The 15,997-nt window shown below is 48.9% G+C and overlaps 1 protein-coding gene across 1 annotated transcript; it reads right to left on the reverse strand.

Annotated features, from left to right (window-relative positions):
* Positions 1 to 796: 796 nt before the first annotated feature.
* On the reverse strand, positions 797 to 14,207 carry TRIM31 (tripartite motif containing 31). Its single transcript, XM_047797751.1, has 10 exons — positions 14,182 to 14,207; positions 13,233 to 13,711; positions 11,977 to 12,072; positions 10,797 to 11,027; positions 9,175 to 9,197; positions 8,508 to 8,623; positions 5,896 to 5,970; positions 4,552 to 4,617; positions 2,652 to 2,831; positions 797 to 1,559 (listed from the first exon to the last, which is right to left on the reverse strand). The coding sequence occupies exons 2-10, from the start codon at positions 13,647 to 13,649 to the stop codon at positions 1,033 to 1,035; spliced, it is 1,731 nt and encodes a 576-aa protein (XP_047653707.1). The 5' UTR covers positions 13,650 to 13,711; positions 14,182 to 14,207; the 3' UTR covers positions 797 to 1,032.
* Positions 14,208 to 15,997: the final 1,790 nt, after the last annotated feature.

A 15,997-nucleotide genomic window follows, 5' to 3' on the forward strand; every position in this document is an offset into this window, starting at 1 on the left:
CTGTTTTTATTAGGTTTTGGTTTATCCTCCTACTTAAAAAATAAGTATAGGCAAAAAAGGTATATGTACATTTCCCTTTTCTTAGGTAAAATGTAGCATACTGTGGGCACTGCTGTCTACCTTGCTTTTTTCACTTATGTCCTAGACATCATCCTGTAATAATACATAGAGAGTCTTCATTTGCAAAGTGGGTAGAAGGCAAGAGGGCAGGCCAGGCTGAACTGCCTGGGGAGACAATATCCATGGTCCAGCATGATGTTTTTTTCGCCGGATATATGCCAGGAGTGGGATTGCAGGATCATTTGGTAGTTTTATAGTTTGTTTCTTTAAGGAACCTCCATACTGCTATTCATAGTAGATGCACCAGTTTACATTCCCACCAACAGTGTAAAGGGTCCCCTTTTCTCCAGCATTTATTGTTTGTAGACTTTTTGATGATGGCCACTCTGACTGGTGTGAGGTGGTATCTCATTGTAGCTTTGACTTGCATTTCTCTAATAATTAGTGATGTCGAGCATCTTTCCATGGTTTTTGGCCATCGGCATCCCGTTTTTCAGATCCCAGGATAATGCCCAGATGGGCCAAGCCCATACACACACCCAGGAGCTTCTGGGAATGAAGTGGAGGAGGAGACAGCTGCCCCAAAGTCAGTTGTCCCGTCCCCTGTATCTGCATCTCAACCAGGATGCAGCTGGATGCTTTCTCTGTGCAGTTTTCAACCACCCCCTAGTGACTTACATTTGAGTTGTTTGCAGTCTTGTCCTGTTACAAAAGTGCTACAATAAATAGTCTTGTGTGGAGTTTTGTCCTGTATTTGAAACTTTCTTTTCAACCTAGGCATGTTGGGGGGAAAGGGGGACTGAAAGACCAAAGGAAAATTTAAAGCGGGATCAGAGGCAACAGGCCTGGATTAGGGAGCATGAAGTGTGCAAAGGGCTCCTGGAAGTCTAGCTTCAACCCTACATACCAGCTACAGCGCATCCCAAAGTGAGGGGGTAACGGGGAGGAGACCGAGAGGAAGGCAAAAGAACTCTAGGGACTCAAGGTGATCTGGGTGCCCGGAAAAAGAAGCCGGAAAAAGGGTAAGACCTGCCCTGGAAAGGAGGTGTGGAAGGTGTAGATGCGGCTGCTTGTGATGGAGTCGTAGAAGACGACTTCTCCGCCCTCGTGATTCACGTGGACCCCCACTTTCCTGGGACGGACTGAGAGTTCCTCCCGGGTGCCACCCTCGGTGAGCGCCTGGCAGTCGAAACCCACAATGCGCAGCACCCAGAAGCCAGCCAAGGGTTCGATCATCAGGGGGCCCCTCCGCGTTACCAGCTCCGAGGCCACGCCCACCAAGCAGCCCCCGCCTTCAGGCCCTTCAAGCTCCGCCTCCCAGGTCTGGCAGCCCGAGGAGAGGCCTGGCAAGCCCAGAACACAGCGGAATGGATGGAAGCGAGCAGGGTCAGTGGGTTCAGCACAGCGACTTTGAGGAACAGGGTCCAGCGTCACTGTCTTCAGATCCTGGGAAATGATGAGGTCCGGGTGAGCCGAGGCCGCATCCAGGGTCACTGGGGCTGCGGGGAAGATGAGGAGGGTGGTAGCCTCTTTCCGGGGTGCTAGCCCCAGGTCAAGTCCTCCAGACCCCTACCTCTTAGTTTCCCCTGAGGATGACTTTCTCTTCAAAGTCAAGGTCCTCTTTGTCCCCAGAGAAGTCCTAGCCCCTTCCCCCTCCTTGAAGTTAATCCTTAAATTTCACCATGTGCTGCTCTGTGGGTGCTCTCCACTGCTGGTCACAAGGCATCATTTCTACACCCAAAGCAAGACTATTTCCTCTTCCTTCCCCATCTCCTGTGGTCCTCATATCCAGAACAAGATCTGAACTTATATAAAAGATGTCAAGGCTCAGACTGTGCTGGAGTAATTTTCTAAAGTGCAGCCCCTCAAAGACAGGGATGGATGGAGGGGTGGGGCACGGAGGGAGAAAGTTAGCCCTCATCTCACCACACAGGCACAATTTTCATTGAATTTGGACATTGAGTTATCATTGAGTTATAGGTTATCAAGGCCAGAAGTCCTCCATCCACCCCCCACCCCTCCCCCCCCCCGCAATGGCTTGAATAGCCGTGGTTCCAGACTTTGCCACGGACTTAGGAACGAGAGACTCATGGTATCTTCTGATTTGCTATCTAATCTCACACCCTTATACTGTAATATTACTTAGTTTTCCCTTGCTGGAAGGAGGGTGGGGATTGGGAGGGATGGAGGATGTGGGAATGTGGGGAAGAGGAGAAAGAGTGTCTAGGCACATGGGGATGAGTAAGGTAGATTGTAACCTAAGCAGTTCTTACTGGTCTCTTAGATTCCAATCTGACTGAACTGATGCCTAGGTAAATAATTTACATTAAAAAAAAAAAAAAGACCTGAGCAATCAACTGTAGTGACACTCTTCATCCACAAGGGGACACCAGAGCCAAAGCAATAAGCAGAAGCCAAGCGCTGACGCTGCCCGATTGCCCTTTTTCTGCTCAAGAACACCCGCTCCCTTCTCCAAGTGTCACCACCATCATCGTCTCTGTTCTCAGTAGCCCGGGGCCTCTCTCCCCCCTTCCATTCCCTCAGCCCCACTCCACGCAGTCAGGCACTCTTGATTGCTCTCAGCCACTCACTCAGCGCCGCCTTGAGCTCTTCAGTCCACGCAGCTCCAGGGCTTCCCGGGTCTTCAGAGCTGTCTTCGTTTGAATAGAAAACAAATGAGGCAATAGAGGCCCGGCTTTGGCTCCGGAACAGGTTGGGCAGTGAAGGTGATAGTTTGAGCTTTGGAAGTAGTGGTTTAGCGTTTCCATCATCTTTAAGGAGAAGGAGAGGAAAAAAAGATGTCGATGGGAGCAAGGCAGCAATCATTGTCCATGGCCTGAAGCCACGGACTAACAGAAATTTTTGAGCTTGTCTTACAGAACAATGTTTAAGGGTACAGCTTGTTAAAATCCCTCTGCATGTAAACTGCCTTTACTTATTAAGTTCATTTTAGTTATCTTTTCCCTCTCTTTAATTGCATACTCTCCAAGCTTCATGTAGCCTATGTAATATATCACGAGGTATTAACCAGCGATAGATCAAACTTCTGACATATGGGTCACTTTTTTGGTCTTTTTAAGGCCGCTCCCAAGGCATATATAGAGGTTCTCAGACTGGGGGTCAAATCAGAGCTACAGCTGCTGGCCTGCACCACAGCCACCCAACACCAACGTGGGATCCAAGCCGAAGTTGCAACCTATGCCACAGCTCACAGCAACACTGGATCCTTAACCCACCGGGCAAGGTCAGAGATCGAACCTGCATCCTCTTGGATGCTAGTCAGATTCGTTTCTACTGAGCCACGTTGGGAACTCCTGACATATGGGTTACTTTGGTAGTGGGGGCTTAAGTTGCTTTTTAGGAACTTGGTGTCAGCTCTTGTCCCGTTCCGGCTGGCTAAGGCAGGTTGGGATCAGCAGTGCTAAAACTGGGCTTGTGCAGGAGTCTGATGAACAACTTTTTCGCATCAGAGGGTCAAAAATGATACCCTCAGATTATGCTAAGCAGCTTCATTTTTGAAAGTGTATCCCACAAAGAAGACTGTAACCTGGATCCACCTGCCCAAACAGAGGGGAAGGGGACTCCGCCTTTCCCATGCCTCAGGCCACCTTGTTTCATTATCTCGGAAGATAATCGAGACTCTTTCCTTCAAGGAGGTAGGTCTCCCACCTCCTCCCTTGGCGGCTTTGTGAATAAACCTTCTCTGCTTCAAACCTCAGCATCTCAGTATTTGGCTTGCTGTGCATCAGGCAAACAAACCTGGTTTGGTAACAAAAGTACACCCGAACAAGTTAGGGGTAAACTGATTGAATGGCACAGTATTTCCTGGGGTGGGGGGTGTCCCACTCTGGGAAGGGGGAGGGGAGATGGATGAAACGCCTGCTATCTCCATCCCCATATGCCCATGCTGTCCTAGCTCTTAGCATCTGAAACCTTCAAGAACATTCAACTCCACTGCCCTTCTTCCTCTCCCAACTCCCAGGCCCTCTTAACAGTCTAAGTCCCTCTTTTCTTTTTATTTCTTTTTAGGGCCGCATCTGCGGCATTTGGGGTCGAATCAGAGCTGCCTACATCACAGCCATAGCAATGCCAGATCCAAGCCGAATCTGAGACCTACACCACAGCTCACAGCAATGCGGGATCCTTAACCCACTGATGGAGGCCAGGGATTGAATCCGCATCCTCATGGATACTAGTCAGGTTTGTTTCTGCTGAGCTACAATGGGAACTCCCTCTAAACCCCTTTTTCTGCTCTGTCCCTATACCCCTCCAACCCAGGCTGGAACTGAGAGCAGCTCTTCATCCCCATCTTACTCTAGTCAGGGAGGGTGATGCTGTGTGTTGGGAAGTCCTTGTACAGTCTGCTCACCATCCTTCCTATGCGGCGCCAGTTCAGTGCATTCCCCTCTGGGCGTTTGGACTCCCTGGAGACTCCGAGCTTTCCTGACTGCACCACCCGAAGCCACCAGTGCTCAGAGGCTGGGCTCCTACCTGAAGGGCTTAACTCAGGCTCCAAGGTTGCCATCGGTGTAGGATTGCTTTTCTCTAACAGGCACCCTAGGAATGGGGGAGAGAAAACCAACTTTGGTCTCGATAAACAGAAACTTGCAAAATCCAAAACCAAACACCCTGCCACCATCAATAAGAACACGCATCAGTGGTTCTCAGTGGAGACTGCCCCCCCCCCCCGTCCCCACCCATGGGGAAGTGTGGGAACCATTCAGATGGTCCTAGTAATGGCAGAGGGTGGGCGGTGGGGGGAGGCCATTCCCTACTGGCCTAGAGTGTTTCCGGGGGCCTAGGACGGGACACACTCCACAGCACACCAGGCAGAGAGCACAGTGGGGACTTAACCTCTGCAAACACCAATAGCTCCTGTCATGGAGAACTGGGGGAGGAAGAGGACCAGGCTCCCTGGCTTTGGAAGGCATTATGTGGTTTCTGGTGTTGGCAAAATGTGTTCCAAGATTGTCTTTTTCAATTAGTAGTCACATGACTTGGGCAACTTAGCGCAGCTCCCTGGAGTGGCAGGGAACTTACTGTAAATTGCTGATAATGATACGCATCCTTGGAGAAGAGCTGTGGGATTTTTGAACTGTTAGCTGTGGGGTGCTTAGCACACGTGGGCCTTTAAGAAAGGGTACTTCTAGTGTTACCTCTCGTGGGGCAGAGCCATCTCTGATGACTTCGGCCTCGGCTGCTGTTACAGTGGGGCTCCATCCCCCGAGCTGTCCCAGCCTTACAACCAGAAACCCAGCCTATGGCTGGGGGCAGCGAATACTACAGAGACTGAGCTGCTTTTATCTTCTCTTTGTCTTACCTTTTCCTCCCTTACTCAGAGGCATGAAGAAATAAATATAAAATTTTCTATTATTTTTGGATACTTTTTTTTTTGGCTGCACCCACGGCATATGGAAGTTCCCAGGCTGGGGTCACGTCGGAGCTTTAGCTGCTGGCCACAGCCACAGCCACAGCCACAGCAACTTAGGATCTGAGGCGAATCTGTGACCTACACTACAGCTCATGGCAACCCCGGATCCTTAACCCACTGAGCAAGGCCAGGGATCAAACCCACATCCTCTTGGATACTAGTCAGGCTCATTACTGCTGAGCCACGACAGGAATTCCATTTGAATTACTTCTAAATGTGGGGATTGGTCATTGTTTTGTGAGTTACCTGAGTTCAAAATAATAAAACCTATCCATGTGCCTGTTCTTCTCAATTGATGAGAAATGGGCATCACCTATATTGGGCATTCATGTAATTGGAGTGACAGAATTCTTCCCCTTGGCTTTTCTCACTTTCCCCAAATGGCAGGAGCGACCATCACTTACAGCTCTTTATATAGTGCTTATCCAGGCCTTTGAGAAATCTGCTTTTATCTTTCTTGCCATCAGCCTGGCATTTGTCTGTGGAGAGAGAACAGAATGAGATGGAGAGAGCTCAGACAGGCTGAGCAAAGAACCCACAACCACCCAGCAGGGCACTGATTTCAAATGCTTCTGCAGAGTGGGGAGTCGGACTTGTCTCTCATCTTCTCAGTGGACCAAGAAGGTATGAAACTCTGAGAGATGCCCCTTCTGCTTCCCAAAATGGCTCTCCAGCCCAACACTGTCCCGTAGTGATACACTCCGAGCCACAAATAGCACTGAACATTTTCTAGCAGTCACGTTAACAAAGAGTAAAAAGAAACTGATAGGAGTTCCCGTCGTGGCGCAGTGGTTAACGAACTCGACTAGGAACCATGAGGTTGCGGGTTCGGTCCCTGCCCTTGCTCAGTGGGTTAACGATCCGGCGTTGCCGTGAGCTGTGGTGTAGGTTGCAGACGAGGCTCGGATCCCGCGTTGCTGTGGCTCTGGTGTAGGCCGGTGGCTACAGCTCCGATTGGACCCCTAGCCTGGGAACCTCCATATGCCGCGGGAGCGGCCCAAGAAATAGCAACAACAACAACAACAACAACAACAAAGAGACAAAAAGACAAAAAAAAAAGAAACTGATAAAAGCTCATTTTACTTGTATTTTCAGAATTAATGTTAATTATATTTTCCACTGCACCCGAGGCATATGAAAGTTCCCGGGGCCTGGGATCTTTGGCCCTGGATCCTTAACCCAGTGCTCCCTGCACACACACCGGGGCAGGGGGTAGGAATTGGGGGATCATGTGTGTGTGTGTGTGTGTGTGCGTGTGCACGTGTAAGACAAAACAGACCACGCTCATCTCCACCACAAAGTGCGTCTTCGTAGCCCTCGCCTCCCTGCCCATATCCAGCCTGTGCTGAAGTGGAAAGGTAGCGGATCCCTGGAAATTCTGAACTGGACCTAAACTACTTTATTTTATTTGCTTTTTAGGACTGCACCTGCAGCATATGGAGGTTCCCAGGCCAGGGGTCAAATCAGAGCTACAGCTGCCAGCCTACACCACAGCCACAGCAACTTGGGATCCGAGCTGCGTCTGTGACCTACACCACAGCTCACAGCAATGCTGGATCCTTAAGCCACTGAGTGGGGCCAGGGATCAAACCCGCAACCTCATGGCTCCTAGTCGGATTTGTTTCTGCTGCACCATTACGGGAACTTCAGAACTAAACTCTCTTAAACCTGAAGTGACTGTGACATTGTTGTGCGAGATACGATCACATCCTGTGGAATGGAAGAGCCAGACAAAGCAGAGCAGTTACTGGGGAAAAAAGCTCAAAACAACAAAATTACAAGCAGAAACACTGTTCTTTGTCTGTGTCTGGTGAGCGAAGATTCCTGGCTGAATGGACAGGGTTCTTGGGGCCTTGTCCTTGTCCTCTTCTTCCAAAGGCACATGGGAGGGGGGTGTGTGTGAATGGCTGGGGGGCTCTTGTGACATTTCCAGCAAGAAAACTCCATCCAGCTGTCTTTACCCCTGGCTTAGACAAGCACAGCCTTTGCAATGAAGGGGACTCTTACAAAAACATCTAAGCGCCTTCCTGGTCACAAACCCAGACAAGTTTCTGAAAACATCTAACTGAGTATCTAATGCCCAAGTCATCCACCTCTGCCTGGTGTCTGTCTCCCTGCAAGGCTGGAAGAGCAGTTTCCCCAGAATGTCATTGCCTTTTTGTTTGTTGGTTGGTTTGTTCAGGGCTGCACTCACAGCATATGGAGGTTCCCAGGCTAGGGGTCAAATTGGAGCTGTAGCTGCTGGCCTACACCACAGCCATAGCAACACAGGATCCAAGCCTCGTCTGCAACCTACACCATAGCTCATGGCAATGCCGGATCGTTAACCCACTGAGCAAGGCCAGGGACCAAATGTGTGTCCTCACGGATGCCAGGCAGATTCGTTAACCACTGAGCCACAGTGGAAACTCCTGAATGTCATTAACTTTGAATCCATTTTCTCTTCTTCTGTAGTCAGGAACAGTCGCAGCTCCAGTGTGACCCAGAGCAGTGAAAGCGACTTGCTGGAGGTCCCACAGTCTCTGCCTGAGGACCCTGGGACAACCGAGCACCAACTTCCTGACAGTCATTGTGCTGAGCAAGGGGACCTCTTGGGGCTTTCACAGGAGTCAGGGAGGCAGACAATCAATACATGATGAAGACAGAGTGTAAGAAATGCAGGGAAGGGAGTTCCCTTTGTGGCTCAGTGGTAATAAACCCAACTAGCATTCATGAGGATGCGGGTTCGATCCCTGGCCTTACTCACTGGGTTAAGGATCCAGCGTTGCCATGAGCTGTGGTGTAGGTCGCAGATGCAGTTTGGATCTGGCGTTGCTGTGGCTGTGGTGTAGGCCAGGGGCTACAGTTCCAATTCAACCTCTAGCCTGGGGACCTCCATATGCCACGGGTCAGCAGAGAGCCTGGCATTGGAAAGGTCCTGTGATCACCACCGTCATGGCTGAGTTCCCGCCCCATTTCCTTGGGGGGATGGAGGAAGAATCCTCTAGAACTGAGAAGGTGACAGCCTCTTCCTTACCTTGGAATTTCTTTAGGCTCTCTATAAGGGATTCATGCCGTAATTTGATTTCGTTGAGTTTTTTCTCCAGGTCCACTGAAACAGGAGGTGGGCTGAGAAATTTAAATCCTGCGCTCCTAAGAAGATATGGTTAAACTAGATGTGGGGATCAGGGGATGGGGTGCAGGGGAGGGGGTGCTGTGACATGGAGATGAGGATGCAGTGATGGAGTCTTGGGGGTGGGGCAGGAAATCAAAGGACAGTGAGCTGGAAGTCAGGAGGCCAGGGCCAGGGACATGGGGCCAGGGTGAGGTAGGGCACAGGGGGACATGGAACTGCAGATGGGACATGAAGCCAGAGAGAAGCAGAGAAGAAGGGGGCAGGGAGATGGGCAGGGAACCCAGGAGCCATCAATTGGAGCAGGGGGTCACGCAGGAGGTGGGAGGAAATAGGAGAATCTGCGATGAAGAAAGAGGAACCTGAAGAAAACAGCTCTTCTCTTTAGGAACCAGCCAACAAGCTCACACTCTCGGCTTGGGCTTTTTCCCTCTGCAGCCCAAGTTCCTGACTGCAGGTAGAGTAGGCAGGAATTTGGGAGGGAGGAATGATGGGTGTGTTTGAATATATGTGGAGCATTGTAAGATGAAGGAGTCAGTAGGCAAAATGCATTTGGGGTGGCCCGTCATACCTGCTCAAGACAGATTTGATGTCCTAGAAGAGAAAGAGAAACAGACAGACAGCTTCAGCACAGGGCTGATTCACGGGAGCCCAGGAGGAGGTGTAGACCCTGCTGGGGGTGGGGGTGAGGGTGGGGGTGGGGTAGAGCAGGTGGAATGAGAACACCCCTCCCTTCCCACCCTCCATAAAGGTTCTTCCAAGGAGCATCTGATAAGGGGGATAATAGACCTCGAGGGGAATTCACTGAGTTACTGGAACATACATTTTGTCTCTGAGACTAAACCAGAGACAGGAGAGGGGGGACAAGACAAGGGCTGGAATGGCTTTGCATCGTCTTTTTTGAAAGAAAAAAAAAAGGATGTCTGAACTGGTGGGAATGGGAGATGGATTCAGGAGGGACCTCAGCTTATTTTGTGCATCTGCTAAACCCACACTGTCCAATATGGTAGCCACCAGCCACACGTGGCTACTGAACACTTGAAATGTAGCTGGTATGATGAGGAACAAAATTTTTAATTTTATTGAAGTTTCGCTAATCCTATATTTAAATTAAAAAACAGACATTGTGTAAAAATATTTGTTTTCATTAAACACACCTATATTTGGTCAGATTACATTTTATTTCAACCATTAAAAATTTGCTGTCTGAGTTAAGATCTGCCAAACATATACCAGGTTTCAAAGACTCAATTTTTGTTTTTATTTATTTATTTTTCTTTTTATGGTCACACCAGCCACATATGGAAGTTCCCAGGCTAGGGTCCAGTCAGAGCTGCAGCTGCCAGCCACAGCCACGGCAACACAGGATATAAGAACCACATCTGTGATGTCACAGCTTGCGGCAACAATGGATCCTTAACCCACTGGGTGAGGCCAGGGATCGAACCTACATCCTCATGGATGCTAGTCAGGGACTTAACCCACTGAGCCACACTGACTCAATTTTTTTAAAGGGGGGAGGTTTATAAAATATTTCCTGAATACTTTAAGAATACTGGTTAACAGATTGAAACGAGAATATTTTGGATATATTGGGTTAAATAAAATATGGTGTTCAAATTATTTTTCTTGTTATCTTTTTAATGTGGCTACTAGAAAAAGAGTTTAAATTGCATATGTGTAATATAATTCTGAATTATACACATGTTCCCGTTATATTTCTTTTTTCTTTTTTGGTCTTTCTGCCATTTCTTGGGCTGCTTCTTCAGTATATGGAGGTTCCCAGGCTAGGGGTCCAGTGGGAGCTGTAGCCGCCAGCCTACGCCAGAGCCACAGCAACGCAAGATCAGAGGTGCATCTGCGACCTACACCACAGCTCACGGCAACGCTGGATCCTTAGCCCACTGAGCAAGGCCAGGGATGGAACCCGAAACCTCATGGTTCCTAGTCGGATCCATTAACCACTGAGCCACGACGGGAACTCCATCCTGTTATATTTCTAAATGACATACATGGTGTGCATTATGCATCTAAATCACACCGTGGCTCACACCATCCTTGTCCTGGGCAGCATGGGGCCTGGGGCAGGAGAGTGGTGGCCGTCTCTGGTATTGTGCCAGGTGGTCAGTGCGCTGAGCTGTGACTAGGGAGGGACGCTAGCTCCTTACAACTTGGCCCCCTAGGAACTCTTACCTGGAGCATCTCTCTGGGCGGCAGATGCTGCCTGGCCTTCAGGGAATCCTTAAGCTTCCTGAGAGACTGCAGCTGCGCCTCGGCGGAAGCAAGGTAGGAGTTCCTGTCCTTGGCCATCTCCTGATCCAGCCAGTTGATCCGAGACAGGAGGAAGTTCTTCTCCTCCTTCAACGCCTGAAGCAGCTGTTCGAATACCGTGCTGATCTTTTGCTTCTCCTGTTCGATCTGGGCCTGGGGGCAAGGAAAACGGACACTCAGAAGATGCGAGGGTGGCCTCAAAGCTCCTTCTAGCCCATTTTACTCAAAGTTTCCATTGTATTAAGTTTATCCTGAGCAGGGTGACAGACCTGGAGAAAAGGAAAGGAGAAGAGAACAACATTTTTTTTTTGTCTTTTTGCCTTTTCTAGGGCCACTCCCTCGGCATATGGAGGTTCCCAGGCTAGGGGTCCAATCAGAACTGTAGCCACCGGCCTACGCCAGAGCCACAGCAACACAGGATCCGATTGCGTCTGCGACCCACACCACAGCTCATGGCAATGCCGGATCCTTAACCCAGTGATCGAGGCCAGGGATCGAACCCACAACCTCATGGTTCCTAGTTGGATTCGTTAACCACTGAGCCACAACAGGAACTCCCCAGGAACAGCATTTTTTAAAGCACTTACTATGTGCTTCATTTTTGTTTGGGGTTACTTGTTTATGTTTCTTGTCTGATAGCACCTACATATCTAACACTTAATACTTCGGTATCTAGTACTCACATTTCCAGAAGCCTTTTCAGTTTATAATCGGTTTTCACACAGATTTTTTTCCCCTCTGCACGTGCGTGTGCACACACACACACACACACACACAACACAAGTAAAGATAATTAGGTGGGTTTACAATGTCTTCATTTTCTTTTTAAAAATTTTTTGTCTTTTTTGTCTTTTGGGGGCTGCACCCACAGCATATGGAGGTTCCCAGGCTAGGGGTCAAATCGGAGCTGGAGCTGCCAGTCTACACCACAGCCACAGCAATGCAGGATCCGAGCTGCATCTGTGACCCACACCACAGCTCATGGCAACACCAGATTTCTAACCCACTGAGCGAGGTCAGGGATTGAATCCATATCCTCATGGATTCTAGTCAGATTCATTTCCACTGAGCCATGACAGAAACTCCTGGGTTTTTTTCTTACCATCAAGGCAGTGATCCTCTGGTCACCTTGTAACTTCATTTGAATGATCGCCCTCTCCTTTTGCAGCAGGGCCTCCACCTGTGATTGAATCTGCCCCTGTGGGGAGAGAGTTATCTTGGCAATTCCTGGAGTTTTCTTGGCCTCATGACACCCTCTGATCTCCCTGGAGGGTGGGTGCATCCTTGTGTAATGATTTTTTTTTTTTTTGCTTTTTAAGGCTGCACCTGCAGCATATGGAGGTTCCCAGGCTAGGGGTCGAATTGGAGCTGTAGCCGCCGGCCTATACCACAGCCACAGTAACACAGGATCCAAACCACATCTGCGACTTACACCACAGCTCACGCCAATGCCGGATCCTTAACCCATTGAGCAAGGCCAGATTGAACCTGCGTCCTCATGGATGCTAGTCAGATTCATTAACCACTGAGCCGCAATGGGAACTCTATCCTTGTATAATGATTAATAGAGCCGCCTTTGCTGTTCAAACTGGGGGCTGGGGTGCAGTGTCAGAGCCTAAGTGATGCACTAGAAAGGAATGTGCTAGTAAATTATAACTAATATATTAATGACTAATATTTGGATGTGCTTTGGGATTACTGAAGCATTTCCACAAACCTCTCATTTGCCATACCAACAATTCCTTTTTTTTGTCTTTTTGCCTTTTCTAGGGCGGCACCCGCGGCATATGGAGGTTCCCAGGTTGGGAGTCTAATCGGAGCTGTAGCTGCCAAGCCTACGCCACAGCCACCCAACGCAGGATCCGAGCCGAGTCTGCAACCTACACCACAGCTCACGGCAACGCCGGAACCTTAACCCACTGAGCAAGGCCAGGGATTGAACCTGCAACCTCATGGTTCCTAGTCGGATTCGTTAACCACTGAGCCATGATGGGAACTCCCATACCAACAATTCTTTAAAAATACATTTTGTTTGTCCCATTTGAAAGGCGAAGCACAGAGAGGTAAAGGAATTCCTTGAAGGTCACACAGTAAATTCAGGAGTCTGAATCTGGACCCACACCTTCTGTCTCAAAATCACGCGTTCTTTCCATTCTCCATTACCCCTTGATTTCAACAGGCATCAGCTCTTCACACACAGACCTTTGAACCTACAGGACCTGACCCTGAAGTGTCTGCTCAAGTGCCAAGATGGCAGCAATGCGGTACAAACCAGAGGCAGGAGGTGATGGTTTCCAGGCCCTCACTGAACTCCTGGTCTGTGGTGGGGGGACAGGGAAGGGACCCCCAAATGCCTACCTGAAAACTCTGGGCAGCTTCTTCTAGCAAAATTGTGTTGTGGAATTTGTGGTCCTTGGATCCACAACACACCACGCAGAGGACATTCCCATCGGACTCACAGAAGTAATGAAACCTCTCCCCGTGCTTCGGACATTTCAGCTCTTTCACTTCTGGCTGTTCCTCGGAGGGATCCATAGCTTGGATTTTCTCCACCAGATTCACCAACAGCCAGTTGGGCCTTATCGTGTCCCTCTTCACAATTTTGTTGCAGAGGGGACATTTAATAACGCTGTCCAATTCTTCCCTGCTCCGCATGATGCATTGGAGGCAGAAACTGTGCCCACAGTCGATGGTAGCAGGGTCCTGCAGGATATCCATGCAGATGGGGCAGATCACCTCCTCCTGAAGCTTGTTGGTAAACTGCTGACCAGCCATGATGGAGACGACGGCAGCGTCAAGTCTGCAGAGAGTCTAGGATCCTGCTGTGGACACTGGTTCTACAAAAGGAGGAAACAGAGGAGATGAAGGTCAAAGGGTCCATCAGAGAAGCAGGAAGGAGGAAAAGAAGTGCTAGAGAAAAAAAAAAAAAAAGAAGAAGAATAGAAAAGATTAAAACCAGGAGTTCCCATCGTGGCTCAGTGGTTAGCAAACCCAACTCATATCTATGATCGGGTTCTATCCCTGGCCTCGCTCAGTGGGTTAAGGATCCAGCATTGCCATGAGTTGTGGCGTAACTCGCAGACATGGCTTGGAGCCTGCGTTGCTGTGGCTGTGGTGTAGGCTGGCAGCTGTAGCTCCGATTCGACCTCCGACTCGACCCCTAGCCTGGGAATTTATTTATGCCACGGGTGTGGCCCTAAAAAGCAAAAAATAAATACATAAATAAACAGAAAAAAAAAGGTAAAAAGAAAAGAGTAAAACCAATGTAGGGACTATCATAAAGAAGAAAACCCATGGGCAATGCTACCTCACTACCTCTCGCGAACAAATGGATATTGTAAATGGATTCATCCTGCTTATAAAATGGGGCAAGTTGTCCTGAACCTTGGACTAATTAAAGATATGTTTATGAGGCCATTAACAGAGATCAGAAGGACCAGGGCACCAAAGTCCACGGGCAGTTGTTCAGGGAGGGAGTAGAGGGGCTGGAAGTCACTTCCCGAAAGGTCACAGCAGGTCACCAGTGATGCATTGAACATCTCTTGTATGCAGAGCCCGAACCATGGAAAAACGTATGGAAAGGAAGGAAGAGGGTAATTCCCTGCCTCTTGTAGTTTGGCTCTCCCCTTTTAAGAGTTTTGTGCAAATGTGGAAGATGTAATCACCCACTTAGGGGCTTTCCCATTATTTATAAGGAAAAGCAACCATTCCCTTCATGGGGCGGGGCTGGGGGGGGGGATTCCTAGCACAGTGGGAGGAGCAAGGAACTTCCTCTCTGAAAGGGCTGTTCTCCATCCCGGCTGATCTTTTACTTCCCCATAGCACCTGTAGCAAATCTGTCCTCTTCGGGTTTTTTCTCAAATGTTTTCCATACTCTAGCGTCTCCATGAGCATTCTTTGTTTTGTCTGTATTTCTTCCTGCTTCTTGGTGCTTCTCTGATCCCTGAAACGCCTTCCTCTGGGACTTCGGTCCCGACCAGGAAAATATCGACCAGTGTCCCCCACCCTCCATTTGCATTGTTGTAACCTTGCCTCCTTGTGTAAGAGAAGGATCCTTTCTCGCTTCCCATTCCCTCTCCATCCCAGCCTCCGCCCTTACCTCCTCTCTCTCTGCCATCTGTCCCCATCAAGGAGTGACCCCTTCATGTTTACCAGATCCTAATCTTAGGTCAGACAGGGCTTGGGAGTGATGTTCTGATTATAGTCGGAGTGATCATATATTCTGGTTTGCCTGGGATGGTGCTGGTGTGATGAGTAGCACTTCCTTCCATTCTCAAAAGTGTCCTGCTTGGATGACAGATTATACAATTACCCTAATTATAACAACTGTTGTAAGCCACAGGCTTTCAGAAATATTATACCTCTGTTTCAGAAATGTTATGAAAAGATCTTTCTCGTTGTTTGCTTTGAGGTTGAATTAAAGCATCTTAATGTTTGCGTAATATTTTATAGCTTATACGCATCCTAAACTGCTGACCCCTGGAGGCAGAACTTAACCATTAAACCAGGTTTTATTTGACCTGGTGATTTTAAACCTAAGGGTAATTTGGATGACTTTAGAGAGGGTGGGTGTTTTATTTCCCCTACCACTTCTTCCTCCCTCTTGTCTGCCTGGCCCCTGAAGACATCTGACCTTCCTTCCCCCACCCGCCCCCACCCCCCAGCTTTACTGATACATAATTGACATAGAACATTGTGAAGGATTAAGTGTACAGTGCGATGCTTTGGTACGTGTATATATTGTGAAATGTTTGCCATGATAAGATTAGTTCACACATCCTTCTCTTCACATAATTACCTTTTTGTTGTTATTAATGTGAGAACATTAAAGATCTATTCTTGAGGCAACTTTCGAGTATACAATACAGTATGGTTAACTGCAGTCACGGAGTTCCCATCGTGGCTCAGTAGTTAACGAATCCGACTAGGAACCATGATGTTGCAGGTTCGATCCCTGGCCTTGCTCAGTGGGTTAAGGATCCAGCGTTGCCGTGAGCTGTGGTGTAGGTTGCAGACACGGCTCAGATCCTGCATTGCTGTGGCTCTGACGTAGGCCGGCGGCTACAGCTCCGATTCGATCCCTAGCTGGGAACCTCCATATGCTGTGGGAAATGGCAAAAAGA

Source organism: Phacochoerus africanus, chromosome 9 (assembly GCF_016906955.1).
Source record: "Phacochoerus africanus isolate WHEZ1 chromosome 9, ROS_Pafr_v1, whole genome shotgun sequence".
In the NCBI taxonomy this organism is placed as follows: domain Eukaryota; kingdom Metazoa; phylum Chordata; class Mammalia; order Artiodactyla; family Suidae; genus Phacochoerus; species Phacochoerus africanus.

Excerpts from the sequence above, each read along its gene's own strand:
- TRIM31 (XM_047797751.1), bottom strand. The coding sequence starts at position 13,649 with ATGGCTGGTCAGCAGTTTACCAACAAGCTTCAGGAGGAGGTGATCTGC. Across the intron at positions 5,971-8,507 it reads GAGCCTAAAGAAATTCCAAG|ACAAATGCCAGGCTGATGGC; the intron begins GTAAGGAAGAGG and ends CTCTCTCCACAG. Across the intron at positions 2,832-4,551 it reads GCCTGAGTTAAGCCCTTCAG|ATGATGGAAACGCTAAACCA; the intron begins GTAGGAGCCCAG and ends TTCTCCTTAAAG.